At 33.8% G+C, this 20,782-nt stretch overlaps 1 protein-coding gene across 3 annotated transcripts in view; it reads right to left on the bottom strand.

Annotated features, from left to right (window-relative positions):
• Positions 1-20,782, bottom strand: part of LOC118204541 (uncharacterized) — a 135,062-nt gene that overhangs the window by 45,688 nt on the left and 68,592 nt on the right. For all 3 annotated transcript variants that reach the window (XM_085808554.1, XM_085808553.1, XM_085808555.1), the window contains one exon: positions 15,030-15,971. In XM_085808554.1, the coding sequence (XP_085664680.1) occupies positions 15,030-15,971 (942 nt within the window). The remainder of the gene's footprint in view (positions 1-15,029; positions 15,972-20,782) is intronic.

Here is a 20,782-nt window from a genome sequence, read left to right as displayed (position 1 = left end):
TATATGCACAATCATGTTATTAAAGTTTACATAAGTAAACATACATAGTACATCAAAATTTATGGAAATACAAACTCTGATATAATAAGTGTAACCACAGATTTCATTAAATGAAAACTGCTATTATCTTTAGGGGTAGGGATACAGATATAACAACTATTTCTTAGTCAGACATGGAAAACAGACTTATAAAAGGTATGTGACCAAACGTTTCAGTGTACAGAAAAAAAAAAGTCCCTATCCCATACTATTTTACAGCTGGATTTGGTTTGAAAGCACTTCAGGGTTATTTACCAAGTAGAAGAGATCCCTTCAGGAAGGTCTTTTTAAGGGAAATGGGCTTGTATTTACATTATTGCTAGGGAAAACCATGGAAACATTTTGTAGTGAATTCAGAGAGTGGGCCAGAAAGAACAGATGTAAATTACAAATGTTACATGGATTTAGCTACTTGAGTAAAATCTGAATTAGATTTGCCTTACAATGATTCAAAGAAGGCACTTAAAGAATTCTCAGTAACAGTAGGCTCTTGAGAGATTTGAAGCAGGCCGATAAATTACAAAGGTGCTGAATTATTTTCATGTCTTTTTTTTCATGTGTGTGGAAAATTTCAAAACAGGGGAACAGTAATCTGATGACATCTATCAAGGCACCTCAGGGTACAATGTCATCTGACAACCAGTTGTTGTATTGCAAGTCAAAATCACTAACCCCAGATTTCTAAGTGATTATTACACCAGCTGTAAAAGGAACAACACCCACAATATTATGAGAGGAAGACTACTTCAGAAAAGTTTTCATGATATAAGTACTAATGCTTTTTTTTTTTTTTTTTTTCAGACCTATGGCCAAAGGTTTATGTCCAATGTGGTGGTGTTAGCATGTGACATGGTTTGATGAAAAATGATAGCTACAGATCTTTTCATTTATAAGTCCAAGATCAAGAAACAGATAACTAAGATATGATGGTGTGTAAAGAAAAAGGACCACATTTTAAAAAAGAAAGGGGGAAAAAAAAAAGGGAGTAAAGAAAAGGATTTTGCACCATAGCTGAACAAAAGACCTTTAGTCATAGCGGTATAAGAGTATTGGCTAGTTTTTACTGTGACAGAGACCCTGAAGAGTATCTACAGCACTCCTTTCACCACTGCTAGATCATTCACCCCTCCTTTACAAAACTTGAAAAATGCATATATATAAATTTATTTAGATTATTTTCTAACATGTTTTATAAATTAAACAACAAAAAGTATTAATTCAGAAGTCAAACAACAAAAATCAGCGTTATATTTACCAAATTTTCACAGGACTAGTTTCGATGGTTTTACCGAACCACCACCTTCAGCTGCAAAACCGCAAATGAACCAGATAGGAAATAATGATTAGATAAGATAAGAAAGCCTGGACAAGAATAAGCAAGTGGCGCCATCTGTTGGTGAAACCAGAACTAAAACATAATTTCTTTAAAGGCCGAAGGCAAATTTGGATTGGAATTAGGATCGTTAACTAGAACAGAAAGATTTTTATGAATGTGAAATGCCTCTAGAAAATCCAGTTCTCCAATGGAAGATGTTTTTTGAATAATTTTGGCAGCAGAAAAACTGAAAGTGTGGTTTTCGGACCAACAATGTTGAGCAACAGAAGACTTCTGTGTTTCCTTTTTTCTAACATATGCCTCATGTTCCTTGACGCGAAATTTTAAGGCTCTCTTAGTTTGGCCAATGTAAATTAAACCACACTGGCAAGGAATCCTGTAAATACCCCAGGAATTCATATCCGGAATGGGGTCCTTGAGTATGGAACTCGGAATTTTATTGATGGGAGAATAAACAACCCGAAAGTAAAATTTCTGCAAAACACGTGCAACTTTATAGCTAATTCATAGAAAGAAGACAATGACAATAGAATTTTTATAATCCCCTAAAACAAGAGTGTGCCTTTTAGTCTGTTGAGATGAGAATTTTTTAACTGCTTGATTAATAATGTTGGGTGAAAAGCTCCTGTCAATAGCTATTGCTTTTAAATAATTTAGTTCTTCATCAAGGGATAGTTTGGAGAAGCAAACCTGAAGAGTACGGAAAACATAGGAATAAAATGAAGCTAACTTTTGTTTAGTCGGATGACATGATTTAAAGTGTGGTGGAAGGCAAACCGTAGTACTGAAGTTGGATGTGTTACGTGTGACCAGAATGCTGAGAAGTGGAAGAAAATTGCAAGTATCAAGTTCAAAAGTGAACTGAATAGCAGGATCAATAGAATTCATTTTTGAAAGAACTTTATTTAAATCATTTTTATTACCTTCAAACAGGGTAAACGTATCGTTTACGTAGCAGAAACATACTGGAAAGTTTAAAGTTTCAAATAATTTTGATTCATAATAACACATGTCAGGATGGGACTGAGGGGGCTTCCCATAGCTAATCCCTCAGTTTGCTTGTAATATTTATTTTGGAAAACAAAATGCGTTTGTTTCAAACAGAGTTGAGTGAGAGAAATTAGCTGATCAATTTCGATGGAAGAGAAATGAAATTCGCGATGTCTGGTTTCTAGACATCTTAATACACCCTCCACTGAAACATTGGCAAATAACGATTTTACATCAAAAGAAACCATAAGTAAATTTCTAGGAGAAATGTTTTAACCTTTTTTACAAACTCTATTGAATTTTTTATGGTGTAAATGTTATTGTTTAATAGAGTTGAAAATCTAGAAACTAAATATTTAGCTAATGGATACAAGGCAGTAGCTAAATTTGATACAGTAGGGCAGAAAGGAATACCACTTTTATGAATTTTGGGAAGAGCATAAAATCTGGCACAATTCGCAACAGATGGGATAAGTGAATGTTTTAAGTTGCCTGAAATGATTTGCGAAGATTTGATCGCAGTTTTTATTTTTGACAAGTCCGAAGGTGAAAGATCTTTAGGGATCGGATTATATGGTCCTTCGTTTAAGAGTTTAGTGACACCATCGATGTAAGTGTTCCTATCCATGACGACTATCTGGCCACCTTTGTCGGCCTTTGAAATAATAATATCCGGGTTAGAATGAATTTCACGCAATGTAGCTCTTTCTCTCGCAGTTAACTGCGAGAGAAAGAGCATTGATTTTTGAACGATATTAGGATATTTACACATTGAAAGGTACATAACATTTATGTTTTGTAACAACAACACTCAACAAAATATTTATCCGTCATTTTAATTTGAAGCCTTCCCAGACATTTTGGCTCGTTTATATCGATTTCCATCTCTTGAAGCATCTTTTCTAACAATTACAGATTTGTCTCAATATGCAAACCAGTGCTCTCGCTAGTTTCTGCGTGCTTTATCTCCTAACTTGTCAACCTCTCCACAATGTACCAATGAGGGTTTATTTGATCTGGCAAAAGTTAAATAGTCCAAAACCCTCTGACAGACGTGAAGCATATTATTGCTATGTCTGAAAGTAACTGCAATATCAGACAAAAATTTAAATAAGCCTCTTTTTTAAAAAAGAACTTAAAACATAAAGGCATGTTCTGATGCTAACAAAATCAATTACAGCTCACGGTGACATAATTAAACAAGAACAGTCAAATTCAAACTAATAATGTGGAATAGTGGTCAAAGATTGTACAATTCAATTTAATCTGGCTCAGTAACTCTATCATACGAGGAAATAGAAATGGGAAATTATAGTAAATGCTGAAATCAAACAATTGGGTAATATACATAATAATAACTGCACATATCTTTGAAGAATAATTTTCTTTATGTATTCAGTTTCTCTAATAATAAAAAATCAGAAATTTTTCACTTATCCAAAATTTAATGATTTATTTTTCTTGACAACTTTCTTTCTTATAACTATTTTTTTAATAATATACAACTATATTTCTCGAATATAAAACAATAAAATTAATAGATGGCAGCTCATTCACTTAGAATACTATTTATACCAGCTTCTTTGAAGCTATTCAAAATTATCTCATGTTTGGCTTCAACACTGTTAAATACGCGCACAAGCCAAGAAGCGTGAATCGGTTTTAGTCGTGATATTCGCAAATCCACAGATTCTTTTTCCTCTAGAAATTGAAGCTCATTAGAATACCACTCAATCATTCCCATATTATAATCTATGATACATTTTGGTTTGAAAATAGGGCTTAGATGACTTTCGTTTCGCACAATCATTTCTGCACTTTCGAACTTTGTTGGAAGTCTCGCTTGTCCTTCCACTTCAACACTAGTATGCCATTGCAAATTCTTATGATACAATCTCATTTTTTAAATTTTGCTTTAACAAAATTTCCTGGCATAATTTTTTTGTGTCAACGTACTGTCCCAAGAACGTTTGTTCCATTTCTAACCAAAGTTAGAAAAAAATTTTGGTGAAGAATACCAGTTATCTATATGTAAGGCATCTATAGTATTGATTGCAATAACTCCATCACAACAGTTTCAGATCAGATGTATTGTAATCAAAATCAGTTTCAGATGCATTGTAATCAAAATTCGTTTTATTGTTTCCTGAATATATTTTAAAATTATAGCAGTAACCTGATGCTGACTCGCAGAGTTTATAAAATTTAATCCCAAACTTTGCCCTTTTAGAAGGATTGAATTGTTTACAAGACATACGTCCCTTAAATTTCATCAGTGATTCATCGATCGCGATATTTTTTTTCATTACATATACTTTAAATTTTTCATTAAAATAGTTTATCACAGGTGTCACTTTACGAAATTTATCAATGTTGTCAGCTGCATCGTTATTTGCAAAGTGGAGAAACCTAGTGATTTGTAAAAATGTTCTTAGTAGCATACATTTTCAGAATATGGGTGTTTCTATAATTGCTCTTTTAAACCAGTTCATCTGGATTTTTGGTTTCTTTACTTGAGCCATTATGACGCATAATGCAAAGCGTATTTTAATTTCATTGTGATCTACTGGCATCCAAGTTTCATCAATTATCCTGCTTGTATGTGTATAGCTTTTTATTTTTCTGCGTACCGATTTGTTTCTTGAACAATATTATCCCAAAACACATTGTCGAATATTATATTAAAAAAGTCTAACTCTTTTTTACTTCCACCTAATTGGTCTTGAATTGCTGCTCTTATGCCAGGAGTTTGTGTATACTTCCAGATTTTTGGCTTGTTATTTTTTCTTTCCAAAACCACTGTGCTGGTGATTGCTGATAAGTGCTGTCTTCATCATCGGAATCATCTTCAATTACTAATTCGTTGTGCACGTTTCCTTACAGGAAACATAATATCACTGTCCTCACTATCATATTGAACAGGATCTATTGAATGAGAATCGGCAATAGTTCCACACTTCTCTTTACTACCATAACATTAGATTTTTTCCTTCTTGGCATAATGAGTATGAGAGTTTAATTCTTTATACGAAATTATATTTGAAATGTGTGAACGTAATGAAGCTTTATGGGGAACTAAAGTAACAGATCATCCAGTTTCATCAGAAACAACTGAAGAAACAAAATATTGACTTTACAATCAAAGGAAAAAATATTCGATGTAGAATAATTCCAATTGCTTATTCTAATAATAATGTGCAGCATTTTATGCACAAATTCCTCACCACGAGTCTTTTGTTTACGACACAAATTCTTTACGACGAGTCAGACTCGTGGCTTTTGTTCATGGCACAAATTCTTTACGAGTCGTTATGGGTTACCACAGCAGGATTAACAAAATTCGTCTGGTGCATTAAGTGATTCATATTCATAGCCAAAGGCAAATACAGGGCAAGTCCGATGTTACAAGAAAACTGAAACTTTTGGTGATGTTTTCAATGCGACATAAAAAACATTTAAAATCTCAATGTGTAGAGAAATTTTTCGCCTTTCAAGTTCATCAACGTCTGAAAAAAATAGATAATGCAGTACCTCGGAAGATTATATTCAGAAAGACTTTAAATTATTTCTACCTTCAGCAAGAACTTATACAAAGTCCTTAACCCAGACTCGTCGGACTTTGGTGATTCCGGATTAGGGTTTTTTCAAGATTATAGATCATCAATTTAAATCTGGTAAGATGGCATGCAGAAATTATACATTTAAAAATATTAAACCGTAATTTATGAAATAAAGAGCAATTATGATCTAAAGGGTATCAAATAAAAAAAAAGCTTAATATTTATTTGTTTACTTTATTAAACATTTCTTTCAATGTAAGTTGTTTGCTTCGTTTTTTGTGCTAAACGCATTACGTACATGAAAAGAAATTATAATCCAACAAGTATATATATATATATATATATATAAAAAAAAAAAAAGGAGGGCTTAAGATTTATTTGTTTACTTTATTAAACAATTTTTTCAATGCAAGTTGTTTGCTTCGTTTTTTGTGCTAAATGCGCATGTGTATGAAGAGAAATTATGATCTAAAGGGTTTCAAAATTTACAAAAAAAAAAAGCTTAATATTTATTTGTTTACTTTATTAAACATTTCTTTCAATGCAAGTTGTTTAATCTGCTTTGTTTTTTGTGCTAAATGTGCATGCGTAAACTATACAAAAAAAAAAAAAAAAAAAAAAAAAAAAAAAAAAAAAAAAAAGTTTGTGGCTTTGAGGTCCTTATTATAGAACATTCCGGATTATGGACTTTGCACTGAATACTGTCTATCCAAAAAAATTCCGAGACTGGATTAATGAAAACTAGAAAAAAATTAAGATGAAGGTTTTAATGCTTTGTGTATCCTTCATACTCTCCCCACCCAAGTAAAAACACACCGATTGTTCATACAACCATATGAAACTGCCTGAAAAGGCCTTGTTTGGGATGTTATTCAACTTGTGCATCACTAAGGCTTGAATGGTGGTTACGTCTTCATAGCATTTACCCCTCATATAAAGTTTAATTTTTGGGAATTAAATGCTACTCAAGACCAAATCGAGTGAACACGGAGGTATAGTTGAGAATTGGCCTATATTTTTTTGCGAGAAATTGTACCACAACTTCAGCCATGTGAGTGAACACACTGTTGTTCAGCTAGAAATCCCTTTCCTTCGACTGTTCTGGATGAACCTGCTAAATCCTCCTGCATCATTCACATACACATAAAACTGTTAATTTACAGTAGTGCTGGCAGCAATCAATTTCACATGGGTAATGTCGTGAGATTCAAAAAGGCAATGCACTTTGCCTTCAGTTTGATTTTGCCATTCACAATTTCTTTGGTCTTGGCAAACCATCACTGACCCATTCTGCACTTTGTCGTAGTTTTGCACTGATAACACCAAGTCTAGTTACCACTGATTATTTTTCCCAGAATAGAGTTTTTTTACTTGATTATGACAATGCAGACAATGATATCTGCCAAAAGGATGGATACCCTGTGAAAGACTTTTAACGTAAACTGGCTCATATCCACATTACACATGGGGAAAACCGTGAAAACGCCTATGCAGCCAGCCTATTCACCAGGATCAACGTACATAGTTTCAGTAACTTTACTGCTTGGTCACTGGTGGGCCCCAGTAGAAAACTGTCTGCATTTTTCACTTCAATCCAGTTACAGCAGGCATTTACACATTGTTTTTGTTTGGGAGTCTAGTCTAGGAGTATGGGACAAACTTTGCACACATTATTCTTCAAAACATTCTGAAGAATGCTCTGAACACTTGATTCAAAGAAGTTCAGCTTTTCTGCGACAGCTCTCTCTGCATGCGAATGATGGTCAGACTTCAGAAGATAACGAATTTTCACAATATTTCTGCTGGATGAATTTGCAGTGGAATGCCCTGTTCTGCCATAGTCCTTGAGCAATACCTTTCTTTTAAACATTTAAACTGCTCAAACACTCATACATGACTTAACCCTTTCCAGACAGGTGTCCCAAATACATATTCCCTATGAGTGTCTCTCACAGCCAGGCATCCCCCCCCCATAATTTACTGGAGAGAGAACATGGACGAGTTATCCATATGCACTTTAAATGCTGAAATATTTTTTTAAAGCCCACTAGATGACATTCTTTGTCTATTAATTTTGAACTAAAGACAGTTTAATACGCTAAACTTCAATTTGATCACACTCTACGTAATGTTGGTGTTATCCGTTTTGGGGGAGGAGGTGAAAGCTTGATGCAAACAAACAATTAGTATTACTATGTGGAGTTCTATCATGCTTTGCATTGCTTTTATCACTTACTTCCCTTTTTATTTTGGAATGGCTTGACTTCAGTTTATTATGGGCAGCAAGCATTATTTATCAGAGGAAGGATATATACCTGCATTTTAAATGAGTCAATTGGTGACACTGATAAGCATGATAATTGACATTCTAAAGAGTTAGAGAGCAATATTCCTAATGATTCTCATATAGACATTTTATCAGAGACTGAACTCACTGGGTGTCTGCCTTCCACTTCCTGTGAAAGATTTTGTTACCTCTTCTTGTAAATATTCTTTCTTGAAATTTTTAAAATTAATTTTAAAGTTTATTAATGCATAAATTTCAGAATAATCTGAATAGCGCTTCCAAAAATTATTTTTCAAGGTAAGCAAATTTTATGCAGTAAAGGAAAAAGATTATTAAATGCTAATTTTAACAAACATAATAGTTAAAGTAATAATCTAAAATAGTACCATGAATTACGATGTTAGGACTTAATATTTTTTTGTGTGTGATTTCTCCCCCTAAAGTTAGGCTTAGCAACACAAAACCCGTCTTGTAGGAAAATTTCTTTCGACTCCCATTTGTTCCAACAAAACGTCTTAAACAAAGGCACGCCACCTCAGAAGAGTTACACAATTCCCCATAAATTTTTTTCATAGACTCAAATGCCAATTCATAGCCAATTTCTCAACTAAAACGTAAAATCGTATTACTGTTTGTTGCTCCATTACCCACAAATGACTGATTGCACATGTTGCTCACAGATGCATACTTGCTAACCTACGACATTATAAAATTAGATTTTTTTCAATGAACAAAAGGATTTTTTAAATGATAAGAACATATTTTTAATAACAAATTAACTTTAAACAATTACTAATTAATATTAGAGAACACACATACTGTATTAATAATGTTTTGGTCCTTTGTTTCCACAGAAAAATTTAATTTTTCATTTTTTTTCAATAGAACTTATGTTGTCCTTGTGTATGCATATATTTGAGAACATCGGACCTTCCACCATGCCAAATAAAAAAAATCACAATGACAAACGGTACACATCGCAAATGTATTAAATTTCCTTGAAGAAATAATAGAAGGAAAGTCATACATGTAATATTTTTGAAAGTACACGAGTATTTTACCTTTTTTGCTGACATAACTAAAACAAGAGCTTGTAATTTCTTTCTTTCTTTAATTAAAAGTATTTCTTGAAAGCATATGCACTCACACCACTCAGAGATAAGATGAACGAAATAACAACAATTAATTCGCTCTAGCTTTGTGCTCATTTTCTAATATATGCCAGATGACATGAAATGGTGCTTGATGCTCATTGGGAAAACTGGAACACAATGTTTTGTTGAAATATATGCTGATATTATGCACTGATCAGTCAAAACAGTAACCACCCTACTAATACCGTGTATTTGCATACAAAACAGTCTGCAATATGGAGGCACAGCAATCAATAGACAAATATCCGGAGGGATTATTATATTTGTCAATTAATAGACAAATATCCGGAGGGAGATAGTACCAAGTTATCCGGCAGAGTTCTTGCACTAACCATAGATTAGAAGAAGGCATTTGATAAGCTCTAAAATGGCACTCCATAACATCCTAGATAAAACTGGATTAACTGCCAGCGTCTTAACATGCAATCAAAAGAAATTTTTCCTGTATGTTCCTCAAACCACCACAGCATAATTCTGGACTTATGGCAAGCAGCTGTAAGAGTTCATAGCTAACAGAGAAGACAAGCACCAGAAAGCGTATCAGTGGTCGACACTGTCACATAGTCTGCAGCTGTCATGGTATGTTCTATAACAACCACCGGACCAGGAAAGCCCATGAGAAAATCCTCCAAAGCATCATCTTTCCACCACTAAAAACCTGTTATGACCCACTTCATATGCATTACTCAATGGTTGCCCGGAATATAGTCATCAAAAGTATGTACAAGAAACGGTGATTCAACCTATAAGCAACTATTTTCTATTATTACATGGTACTGTCATGATATTAATGGGTTCACTGTAGCCATAAATGTCAATAAAGCTGAGAAGAGGCACATAAAAGGGCTTCTTCTGTGGAGTCCCACATCCAACAGATGCTAATGAACTGTGTGCTTAGACTTATATTTGCACCTGCACTGTATTCAGCTAAACTGCTGCCCAGAGCAGTTAGTAGTTAACCCCTTCGCGCCGACTGTCACGTCTACGTGCCAGCAACGAACACACTCACTTCCCGGCTGACACACAGGCGTGCCAGAGCGTTTTCCCGTTCAGCCCCGACTGTCAAGTATTTGTGCCAGTGTCCTGGAACGTTTTAAAAACTATAATTTCTGCCACAAGATGGCACTGTATGTCCATATGGTTTCAGATACATGTACATTAGACCTTCTACTCGAAATGAGAGAAGCATGACTCACATACACGTGTTTTCGATTATATAAACAAAAGGGGAAATAAATGTTTCCGAATGGCGTGATTTATGACATCTCTTTTAAATTTGTACGTGGTAGTTGTTTATTGTAAGTAGAAAAGTTTTATTTTCGCTAAAGCGTTGGGTATTTCAGTTTGCAGTTCAGTTTTTAGAAAATAATTAGATCTTGTTAGACGTGAATTCTTTCTGTTTTTACCGTTGCAATGTCGAAGCGTCGAAAATGTTTAACAGAGCATGATATAGCAGAAATGATGCAAAATATTTCAGATATTGATTCTGAAAGATTAACTGAAAGACATATTTTACAAAACTTTGTTCAGAAGAGACTGATAAAATGAGACGACGATGCTTCATTGGTTCACATTCCCGGAAAAATCCTCCAAAATGGCAAATGAGTTATTACGAGTGCAAGGAATATAACGTAGGACTGTGTGTAGATCCCTGTTTTCAAATTTTTCATACGAAAAGAGAATTTTAAGTAATATATTTAGTTTTCAGATGTATAATGTTAAAAGCCATAAAATGGTGAGTAATGAAAATACAATGTGTAAAATATGCATTTAAACAAGAAATAAGGTAAAGTATATATAAAAATATCTATAAAGCATAAGCTGTTTAAATACTCTATACAGCATTATTAAACAATGCGTTGATACTTTGGAAATTTCATGGATTTAGACTTAATAGCAAAAAAGCCTCCGGCCCTGGACTGACGCTCGCGTAAGACACTGCCGGCCTCTGCGATATGCGCGCATTTGCGCTACCCGGCGCAAAGGGGTTAAACTTAACTAAGTGATTAGTGACGCAGACTGCTATACCGAAGGGCTTAAGCTCGAATCCTGGAGAAAGCATGGATGTTTGTAAGCATATACTGCTGTGTGGAATGGGAGGACTCAAAATACATGATGGGCTGAAAGTCCTCTTGAGTGGCTGGTGGTGGGGAAAGAGGGTTTTGAGATGTTTCGAGTGCCTGTCCAGGATATTTTCCATCAAATTGGGGTGGAGCTTAACCGGTAGAAAGGCTGATATATTAATATGCATTTGGGAATGTGCAGATGCCAATTTTGCTTCAACCTGAACCTGTTAGTTTAACCTTTGGTGGTAGGAGAACAGGGATGGAGGACATTTGGATTTCTCCTCTCTGGGTGACCTCCATCAAAATTGCGGCACAGCTGAACTGGTAATGCGATGGGATAGTACCTGTACAATAAAGGGTGAAACTGTAGTGTCCAACTCACTTCTTCCAGTCTTGTTAGTTGATCAGTTGTTCTAATTGGTATAGTAGTTAGCAATGCTGGCTGCTGTATCTTTAGGCCTAAAGAAGGCATTGATATTTGTAATAACTGCTATATAGCATTCATATACTATGCTAGTGTCTATTAAAATGCTAGTGGGGCAAAAGTCCTCACGAGTAGTTTAGTAGTAAAGGAAGAGAGGTGGAAGACTCTCAAATCCATTCGGCAGGGCATTCTCCATTTGGGGTAGAGCTGCACAATTAGTTTGAAGGTCTATATCCGTATGACCAATGGTAAAATTTTAGTGTACCACCCACCTTAGTTAAGCCCCTGGTAGCAGCTTATTTCTGTTAATCATGACAAAGAGTTCCAGGCACTTGTGTTCACTGATTAGGCATACACATCCAAAGCATTAGTGTCTACTACCAGCTTCACCATCCTTTTTGCACTTATCATACTTAAACCACAAATACTTAACAAGCAGCGCTGTTTTGAAAATATTCATTTCTAACTCTTGCTACATCATAACCTGATTTTTATCAAAGTTGCTCATATCAGCAACCTTCCTTACAAAGGTCCATCTCCAAACAAGTATTTTGATGTCTGCAGCTCCTGCGTCAATCTGTCTACACAGCGAAACACATCTATGACACTAGGAATAGCGATTATCATGCACAATGGGTTGGATTGGATTATTTAATTATGGCAAAGCACACGAGGGCTATCTGCCTAAAGGGAGTGGCTCGTATGTACGTTACACATGGTGAAAACCACGAAAACGCCCATGCAGACAGCCCGTTCGCAGGATTCGAACCTCGGACTGAACTACCAGTGTTCAGCGTCTTTACCGCTCGGCCGCTGGTGGGCTCTGTGCACAATGGGATAGACGCTTGCTGGAGACATACTTCATGGCAGCCCATGAAACTGCACATGGAAATAACATGTCTGAAAAAGCAATAGTGGCTGAATCAGCATTTAGCTTACTCAATAACACATTCCACAAAATGTTTCAGCTTTTTGTTATTATATTGACAAATTTAATTTATGACGAGATATTTATTTTAGATCATAAATTCCTATTGATTTCTTTATAAATATACTGAAAAATCAAATCAAATACATTTTCAGTATATTTTTCATCTTGATACAAGTGGTTTGTTATTGTTTATAGAATGATATACTTTTTACCTAATTTGTTAGCACTAACTAAACCTGGTACAATATTTTTCCCGTTTAAAAGAACTATTATACTTTTATGTTCTGAGAAGTATGACAAACAAGAAAAGCTTAATTTACGATCCGTTTGCATTTGATTACATTACCGATTTTCTACCCATACAATTTTTAACTTTCAGACTAGCTAGCACAATCACTTGGGGCATTTACCAATAAAATTTCCATGAACCAGCAGATTGCGAGTTAAAATCCAGCTGAGTTAGTTTGATTTTTTTCCACTGAAAATACATGTTTTGTTGTTTCTGAAGTTCTGTAATTAACAGAGATCTGTTACTATAAGAATAATTAAAATTTTACATATTTATATATTTTAAAATTTAATTTAAATATTTAAAAAATTAAGCCTGACAAATAAAGGTATTAAAATTTGAAAATGATTATGCTTGCTGCGAGACCAATTGGATCTTTTACTAGACAGAAATCATGCAATCTACTTTGATTGCTTTAGTAGCTCAGAACAACTTAGATACAAAATCTCTCAAGTAGATCAAATGCTGTCAGGTCAAATGTGTGCAAGGGAGACTTTATTCTGTCCCTGAGAAACTTTGTCTTCACAAGTAGACAGGACTATACATCAACATGTTATGACAAAATGATGCCTCAGTATCCACTGGAGCAAGTATATAACATTTTAATTTTGTTATCGGCAATCTTCATCATTCCGGCAAGCGCATTTTCATAGTGTAGAGATGGTCATAATGTTCTGGCTAATCAATGTTTCCCCCCTTCCTGAAACAACCAAAAATTGAAATATACCAATATTTTCAGCCCTCTCTTCTGAGCATTCTAAATTTTTAGTAACTCGAACATTTTTACTGAAATAAAATATATTGATTTAGAAAATGATCAGTGACACTGCATTTTGTTCAGAAATTATTCATGTTTCTCTTTGTTTCGATTGAATACAATTTAGAAATTGGCTTTTACAAATTTAGGTACTACTCCGTTTTGAGGAATGTAAAAAAATTGCAGTGGAAATGTATGCGCAAAAGCGCCAAATATAGCAAATGCACCCATTTAACAGCAGGCTAAATCTAGCGTACTCGCTGATTTAAAATTGCTTAAGTTTAGATAGTTCTGTAGTTCTTAAGACGCCATTGAAATACTAGTTTAATTTTTAAATCCTTTTTTGATATCTTATGGATTTAACAATTTGGGAATTGCCCATGACGAAAAGTCAGCAATCCATGTACACATCGACCTATTTTCCCTTTAAAAAAAAAAAAAAAAAAAAAAACAAGAATTGCACAAAAATGGCACTGCGCACACTCTTGACTTTATCTATGTACACATCAGCCTATTTTCACTTAAAAAATAAAAGAAAATTGACAAAAATCCAATTGTTTTTAATCTTGTAAAAAGTGCCAAACAACTAAGTGGGCAATTCTGCACTTTACCGAGAATTTTTTCAAAGAAAAGGCATCATTCACTATAGAAAATTGTGTTTGAACAACCAACGAGATGAAATTATGCTTTAGCGATAACTCGGTAGCGAAATAGCGATGCAGGAATCCATTCAGTAACGTTTAGCTTTTTTTTTTTATATAAATTATAATAATGATCTGAAATAGTTATTTACTCTTATGCTTCCATTCAGTTATGTTAAGCCTTTTTTTAATATAAATTATAATAAAAAAGTATTATATGAATTAACCTTTCATTTAAATTAAAACAATAATCTTTAGATAGTTGTTTACTATTATTATACTTCCTTTCTTGCGTTAGGGTTGCTGCAATTATTTTTGGCAGCACTAGCATCAACAACAGTTTGGTGATTTTTTACAGTCCTCAAAATGGAATAGTACCCAAATTTAATACTGAACATTAAAATTTTTGCGTTTTAAAAAAAGTTTTTGTTTGGAATTGGAGCTTTTTAATACAATATTTTACTAAGAAAAACTTAGAAAGCATAATATTAAAATACAAAAACAAAAAATGAAATAATGAGAACTAATATAACTTGTACAAATTTAGACACTTACCCGCATCACTTGAATAGTTACAGTCCATTTCAGAATCTTCTTCATCACTATCGAAATTATCAGGATTTGAAGAAACGGCAAAATGGGAAATAGTTTCAATTTTCTCATCTACAGAATATAAACTGGAGCTATCTTTATCTTGATAAACAGTTCTTTTTGCTTCTTTAGAGGATAAACATGCATTCTGTCTTAATTTACTTTTAATACTATCAACAGAAAGAGTAGGCACAGTCTGTAGTTTCCCATCAGTAAGACTAGATTCACTTTTAATATCAGGTTCCTCAATACTTGTGCTACTCTTTATAAAAGAACCAGGAAGTTGAGATTCTTGGGACTTTTCTACAGAAAGGGTCTCTGAACCAAGCTTTACTGGGTCTGTATTACTTAAAGATGATAACTTAAAAACTGAATTTGTATCACATGCTGATGAAGATACAGATGCTGCTTTAGAATCAGAAGGGAAAAACACATCAAAATTATCAAACGAATCAAACAGTGATTCATCATTGGCATTTAATTCAGCTAATGTTGGGCTCTGAATAAGATCATCCTTATCCACCTGAAACACATCATCCATTTTCATAGTTTCCAAATCTAAAGGACAGCTACCCCAAAATGAAAGAGGGCTATTTGCTTCAAAATAGGGATCAGAAACTGATGAAAACACTTCCGATAATGGCTGCCAGGATCCTTCCAAGTTTGACATAGTTACATCATGGTAGAAGGGCCCATCATAGTTGGATTCATTAACAGCAAATGCATTTTCCTGTAAAAATGTAGCATTCTTTTCAACATCTTTGGTTAAATCAGGATTACACACAAGTTCTTCTTTTATTACGATAGGATCATATGGCTCAGTTTTAATATCTGCTTCAGTTGGCTTACACGTCGTATTCTGAACATTTGCATTTGAATTCACGGGTTGTGGAAGAGTTGCTGAGGCTAAATAAATTAAGAAAGAAAACAATTAAATGGCAGTAAAAGACATTAGATTCTTAATATACATTGTAACAGGTGACTGAAGAGCCTAACATATCATAATAAGTGAGCAATATTTTCTGATTTAATGCCCAAATTGCAAAATACAATACTAATGTTTATTAATCACACATAGTATTGTACATTATAAAATACTAATGTTTATTAATCACACAAATACAACTTCAAGGCCAAGGAGGACCTTGCACTGATGATGTTAACCATCGCCATATTTCCTTTTATGTCTTCCACAGTATGAGGATTGTTTGCAAACATCAGGGGGGGGGGCAAACTTCCTGTCAGTAGAAGCTGCACTTTAGAAGAGCCACAACTACATATTTATATCATTTTAAAAGAAATATAATAAGTTTTGAATGGGGAAGGCGAGATATGATAATTTAACAATGATACTGCATGTGTGATTAACGTGGTTATTATTAAATAACTCACAATAATTTAAAATAAATTAATTATTCTCGTTCTAACGCTGCAATCAGGAAGGTATATTTTTATGACACAAACTTTATATTTTTGTATGATGGTCCTGATTTTTATTTAATTATTATATTTTTTCAGACAACTGATCTAGCATTTCCATTCAACTTCCTAATTCTTAATTCCATCATAATTATCAACTGATTTTTGTAGCAATTAAAAAATAAAAAGAGAGCGAGAACACTGCAGTTTATACAGCAATTTTAAATGCTTTTCATTCTAGTGAAGAATAGCGCAATAATTAAAAGAACAAGACTAATGAATTTTTTAAATTACATAACAAGTGACAATGCAGTTTGATATATGAAAATTATTTAAAATAAACTGTTAACTTAGCAGGGTTTTGCACAAGTAACAATAATTTTCTCACGTGAAACTATCAAAATCATAATTAAGATAAAATAATACGCCGAACAAATATCAATTTAGAAATCACACAACAAAAATCAGCGTTATATTTTCAAATTTCACAGGACTAGTTTTGATGGCTTTACCGAACCATCATCCTCAGCTGCAAAAGCGCAAATGAATGTAATAAGATAAGAAACCCTGGACAGGAGATAAGCTACTGGTTTCCAGCTCCTTCAGAAGGATGCATGCAGTCCGGTGAATAAAGTGCCTTGGTTCCAGTTTGCGGGATGGCCGTTCCTGAATAAAGTTCCTTGGTTTATGTCCACAAGATTATTGTTCCGGAATAAATTCCTTGGTTCCAGAGGCTACCATGTGAGTGACTGCCGTGGATGGCATCCATGTTCTTCAATAAAGGCGGCAATTAAAATACGTGAGCGGCGATTCCTTGTGCAAACGGAGTTAGGCCGGTTTTAAGTGCTTTCAAGAACTTGATTTAAATTTCAGGTGTTTTTCTCGGCCATTGATTATGGACTTATTGAATGTGTAGCCAGCTTCATTTTTAGGCAGCATAATTACTGTTTAGGACATTTTGTTTGTATAGAATGCCAGTGTTTTGGAGACCAGGTAAAAATATTATTTGATGAATGATGGTTATATTATATTTTTCCTAAGACTCTGATATTGTTGAAATTTATTTTTCTGTGTTTTTATTCTTTATTATATTGTTAATAAATTGGTTAAGTTCAAAATCTTTTATTGTCTTCAATGTCTGCACAACATATCTCAGGGAGCTTTTATTGCTACTACTGCTAAATGTTTAATTTCTTTAAACTTTAAACCTTGCTTTAGCATCACCCTCGAGGACCATACAAATTTGCACTAACAAAATATGCATACAGTACACACGGGATTAGGTGACATTATGATCAGCAGTAAATGGATCATTTTGGTGCTAGGACAATTTTCAAAATCGTGCCACGGCTTTACCATATACTTTACCATATATATATATATATATATATATATATATATACACACTGACTACCATTAAGTATTTGGACACCTATGCAAATGATGATATTTGCAATCCTAAGGTACATCACGGACTCCGCCTGTATATATTGTGTAGGAAACAGCATCGGCTTTAGTCACATGCAAGATGCCTCGCTGTTCAGAGCTCTCTGATTTCGAGAAAGGTATGATTATCGGGTATCACAAATGTGGCCGATCCTTAAGGGACATATCTAGCGATGTGAAGTAGATTCTTAATATACATTGTAACAGGTGACTGAAGAGCCTAACACATCATAATAAGTGAGCAATATTTTCTGATTTAATCCCCAAATTGCAAAATACAATACTAATGTTTATTAATCACACATAGTATTGTACATTATAAAATACTAATGTTTATTAATCACACAAATACAACTTCAAGGCCAAGGAGGACCTTGCACTGATGATGTTAACCATCGCCATATTTCCTTTTATGTCTTCCACAGTATGAGGATTGTTTGCAAACATCAGGGGGGGGGCAAACTTCCTGTCAGTAGAAGCTGCACTTTAGAAGAGCCACAACTACATATTTATATCATTTTAAAAGAAATATAATAAGTTTTGAATGGGGAAGGCGAGATATGATAATTTAACAATGATACTGCATGTGTGATTAACGTGGTTATTATTAAATAACTCACAATAATTTAAAATAAATTAATTATTCTCGTTCTAACGCTGGAATCAGGAAGGTATATTTTTATGACACAAACTTTATATTTTTGTATGATGGTCCTGATTTTTATTTAATTATTATATTTTTTCAGACAACTGATCTAGCATTTCCATTCAACTTCCTAATTCTTAATTCCATCATAATTATCAACTGATTTTTGTAGCAATTAAAAAATAAAAAGAGAGCGAGAACACTGCAGTTTATACAGCAATTTTAAATGCTTTTCATTCTAGTGAAGAATAGCGCAATAATTAAAAGAACAAGACTAATGAATTTTTTAAATTACATAACAAGTGACAATGCAGTTTGATATATGAAAATTATTTAAAATAAACTGTTAACTTAGCAGGGTTTTGCACAAGTAACAATAATTTTCTCACGTGAAACTATCAAAATCATAATTAAGATAAAATAATACGCCGAACAAATATCAATTTAGAAATCACACAACAAAAATCAGCGTTATATTTTCAAATTTCACAGGACTAGTTTTGATGGTTTTACCGAACCATCATCCTCAGCTGCAAAAGCGCAAATGAATGTAATAAGATAAGAAACCCTGGACAGGAGCTAAGCTACTGGCATCATCTGTTGATGAAACTAGAACTAAAACATAATTTCTTTGAAGGACAGAAAGATTTTTTGGAATGTGAAATGCCTCTAGAAAATCCAGTTCACCAATGGACGATGTTTTTTGAATAATTTTGGCAGCATAAAAATTGAAAGTGTGATATTCGGACCAAGAATGTTGGGCAACAGAAGACTTCTGTGTTTCCTTTTTTCTAACACATGCCTCATGTTGCTTAACGTGAAATTTTAAAACTCTTAGTTTGGCCAATGTAAATTAAACCCCACTGGCAAGGAATCCTATAAATACGCTAGGAATTCATAACCGGAATGGGGTCTTTGAGTATGGAACTCGGAATTTTATTGATGGGAGAATAAACGACCCGAAAGTAAAATTTCTGCAAAACACGTGCAACTTTATAGCTAATTCATAGAAAGAAGACAATGACAATAGAATTTTTATAATCCCCTAAAACAAGAGTGTGCCTTTTAGTCTGTTGAGATGAGAATTTTTTAACTGCTTGATTAATAATGTTGGGTGAAAAGCTCCTGTCAATAGCTATTGCTTTTAAATAATTTAGTTCTTCATCAAGGGATAGTTTGGAGAAGCAAACCTGAAGAGTACGGAAAACATAGGAATAAAATGAAGCTAACTTTTGTTTAGTCGGATGACATGATTTAAAGTGTGGTGGAAGGCAAACCGTAGTACTGAAGTTGGATGTGTTACGTGTGACCAGAATGCTGAGAAGTGGAAGAAAATTGCAAGTATCAAGTTCAAAAGTGAACTGAATAGCAGGATCAATAGAATTCATTTTTGAAAGAACTTTATTTAAATCATTTTTATTACCTTCAAACAGGGTAAACGTATCGTTTACGTAGCAGAAACATACTGGAAAGTTTAAAGTTTCAAATAATTTTGATTCATAATAACACATGTCAGGATGGGACTGAGGGGGCTTCCCATAGCTAATCCCTCAGTTTGCTTGTAATATTTATTTTGGAAAACAAAATGCGTTTGTTTCAAACAGAGTTGAGTGAGAGAAATTAGCTGATCAATTTCGATGGAAGAGAAATGAAATTCGCGATGTCTGGTTTCTAGACATCTTAATACACCCTCCACTGAAACATTGGCAAATAACGATTTTACATCAAAAGAAACCATAAGTAAATTTCTAGGAGAAATGTTTTAACCTTTTTTACAAACTCTATTGAATTTTTTATGGTGTAAATGTTATTGTTTAATAGAGTTGAAAATCTAGAAACTAAATATTTAGCTAATGGATACAAGGCAGTAGCTAAATTTGATACAGTAGGGCAGAAAGGAATACCACTTTTATGAATTTTGGGAAGAGCATAAAATCTGGCACAATTCGCAACAGATGGGATAAGTGAATGTTTTAAGTTGCCTGAAATGATTTGTGAAGATTTGATCGCAGTTTTGATTTTTGACAGGTCCGAACGTGAAAGATCTTTAAAGATCGGATTATATGGTCCTTCATTTAAGAGTTTAGTGACACCATCAATGTAAGTGTTCTTATCCATGACAACTATCTGGCCACCTTTGGCAGCCTTTGAATTGATAATATCCGGGTTAGAATGAATTTCACGCATTGTAGCTCTTTCTCTCATG

Source organism: Stegodyphus dumicola, chromosome X1 (genome assembly GCF_044657685.1).
Source record: "Stegodyphus dumicola isolate Sdum_Otavi_A_Nest chromosome X1, ASM4465768v1".
NCBI classification, from domain to species: Eukaryota; Metazoa; Arthropoda; class Arachnida; order Araneae; family Eresidae; genus Stegodyphus; species Stegodyphus dumicola.
Note: the sequence above shows the minus strand (reverse complement) of the source record. Positions and strands in the feature narration are given on the sequence as shown.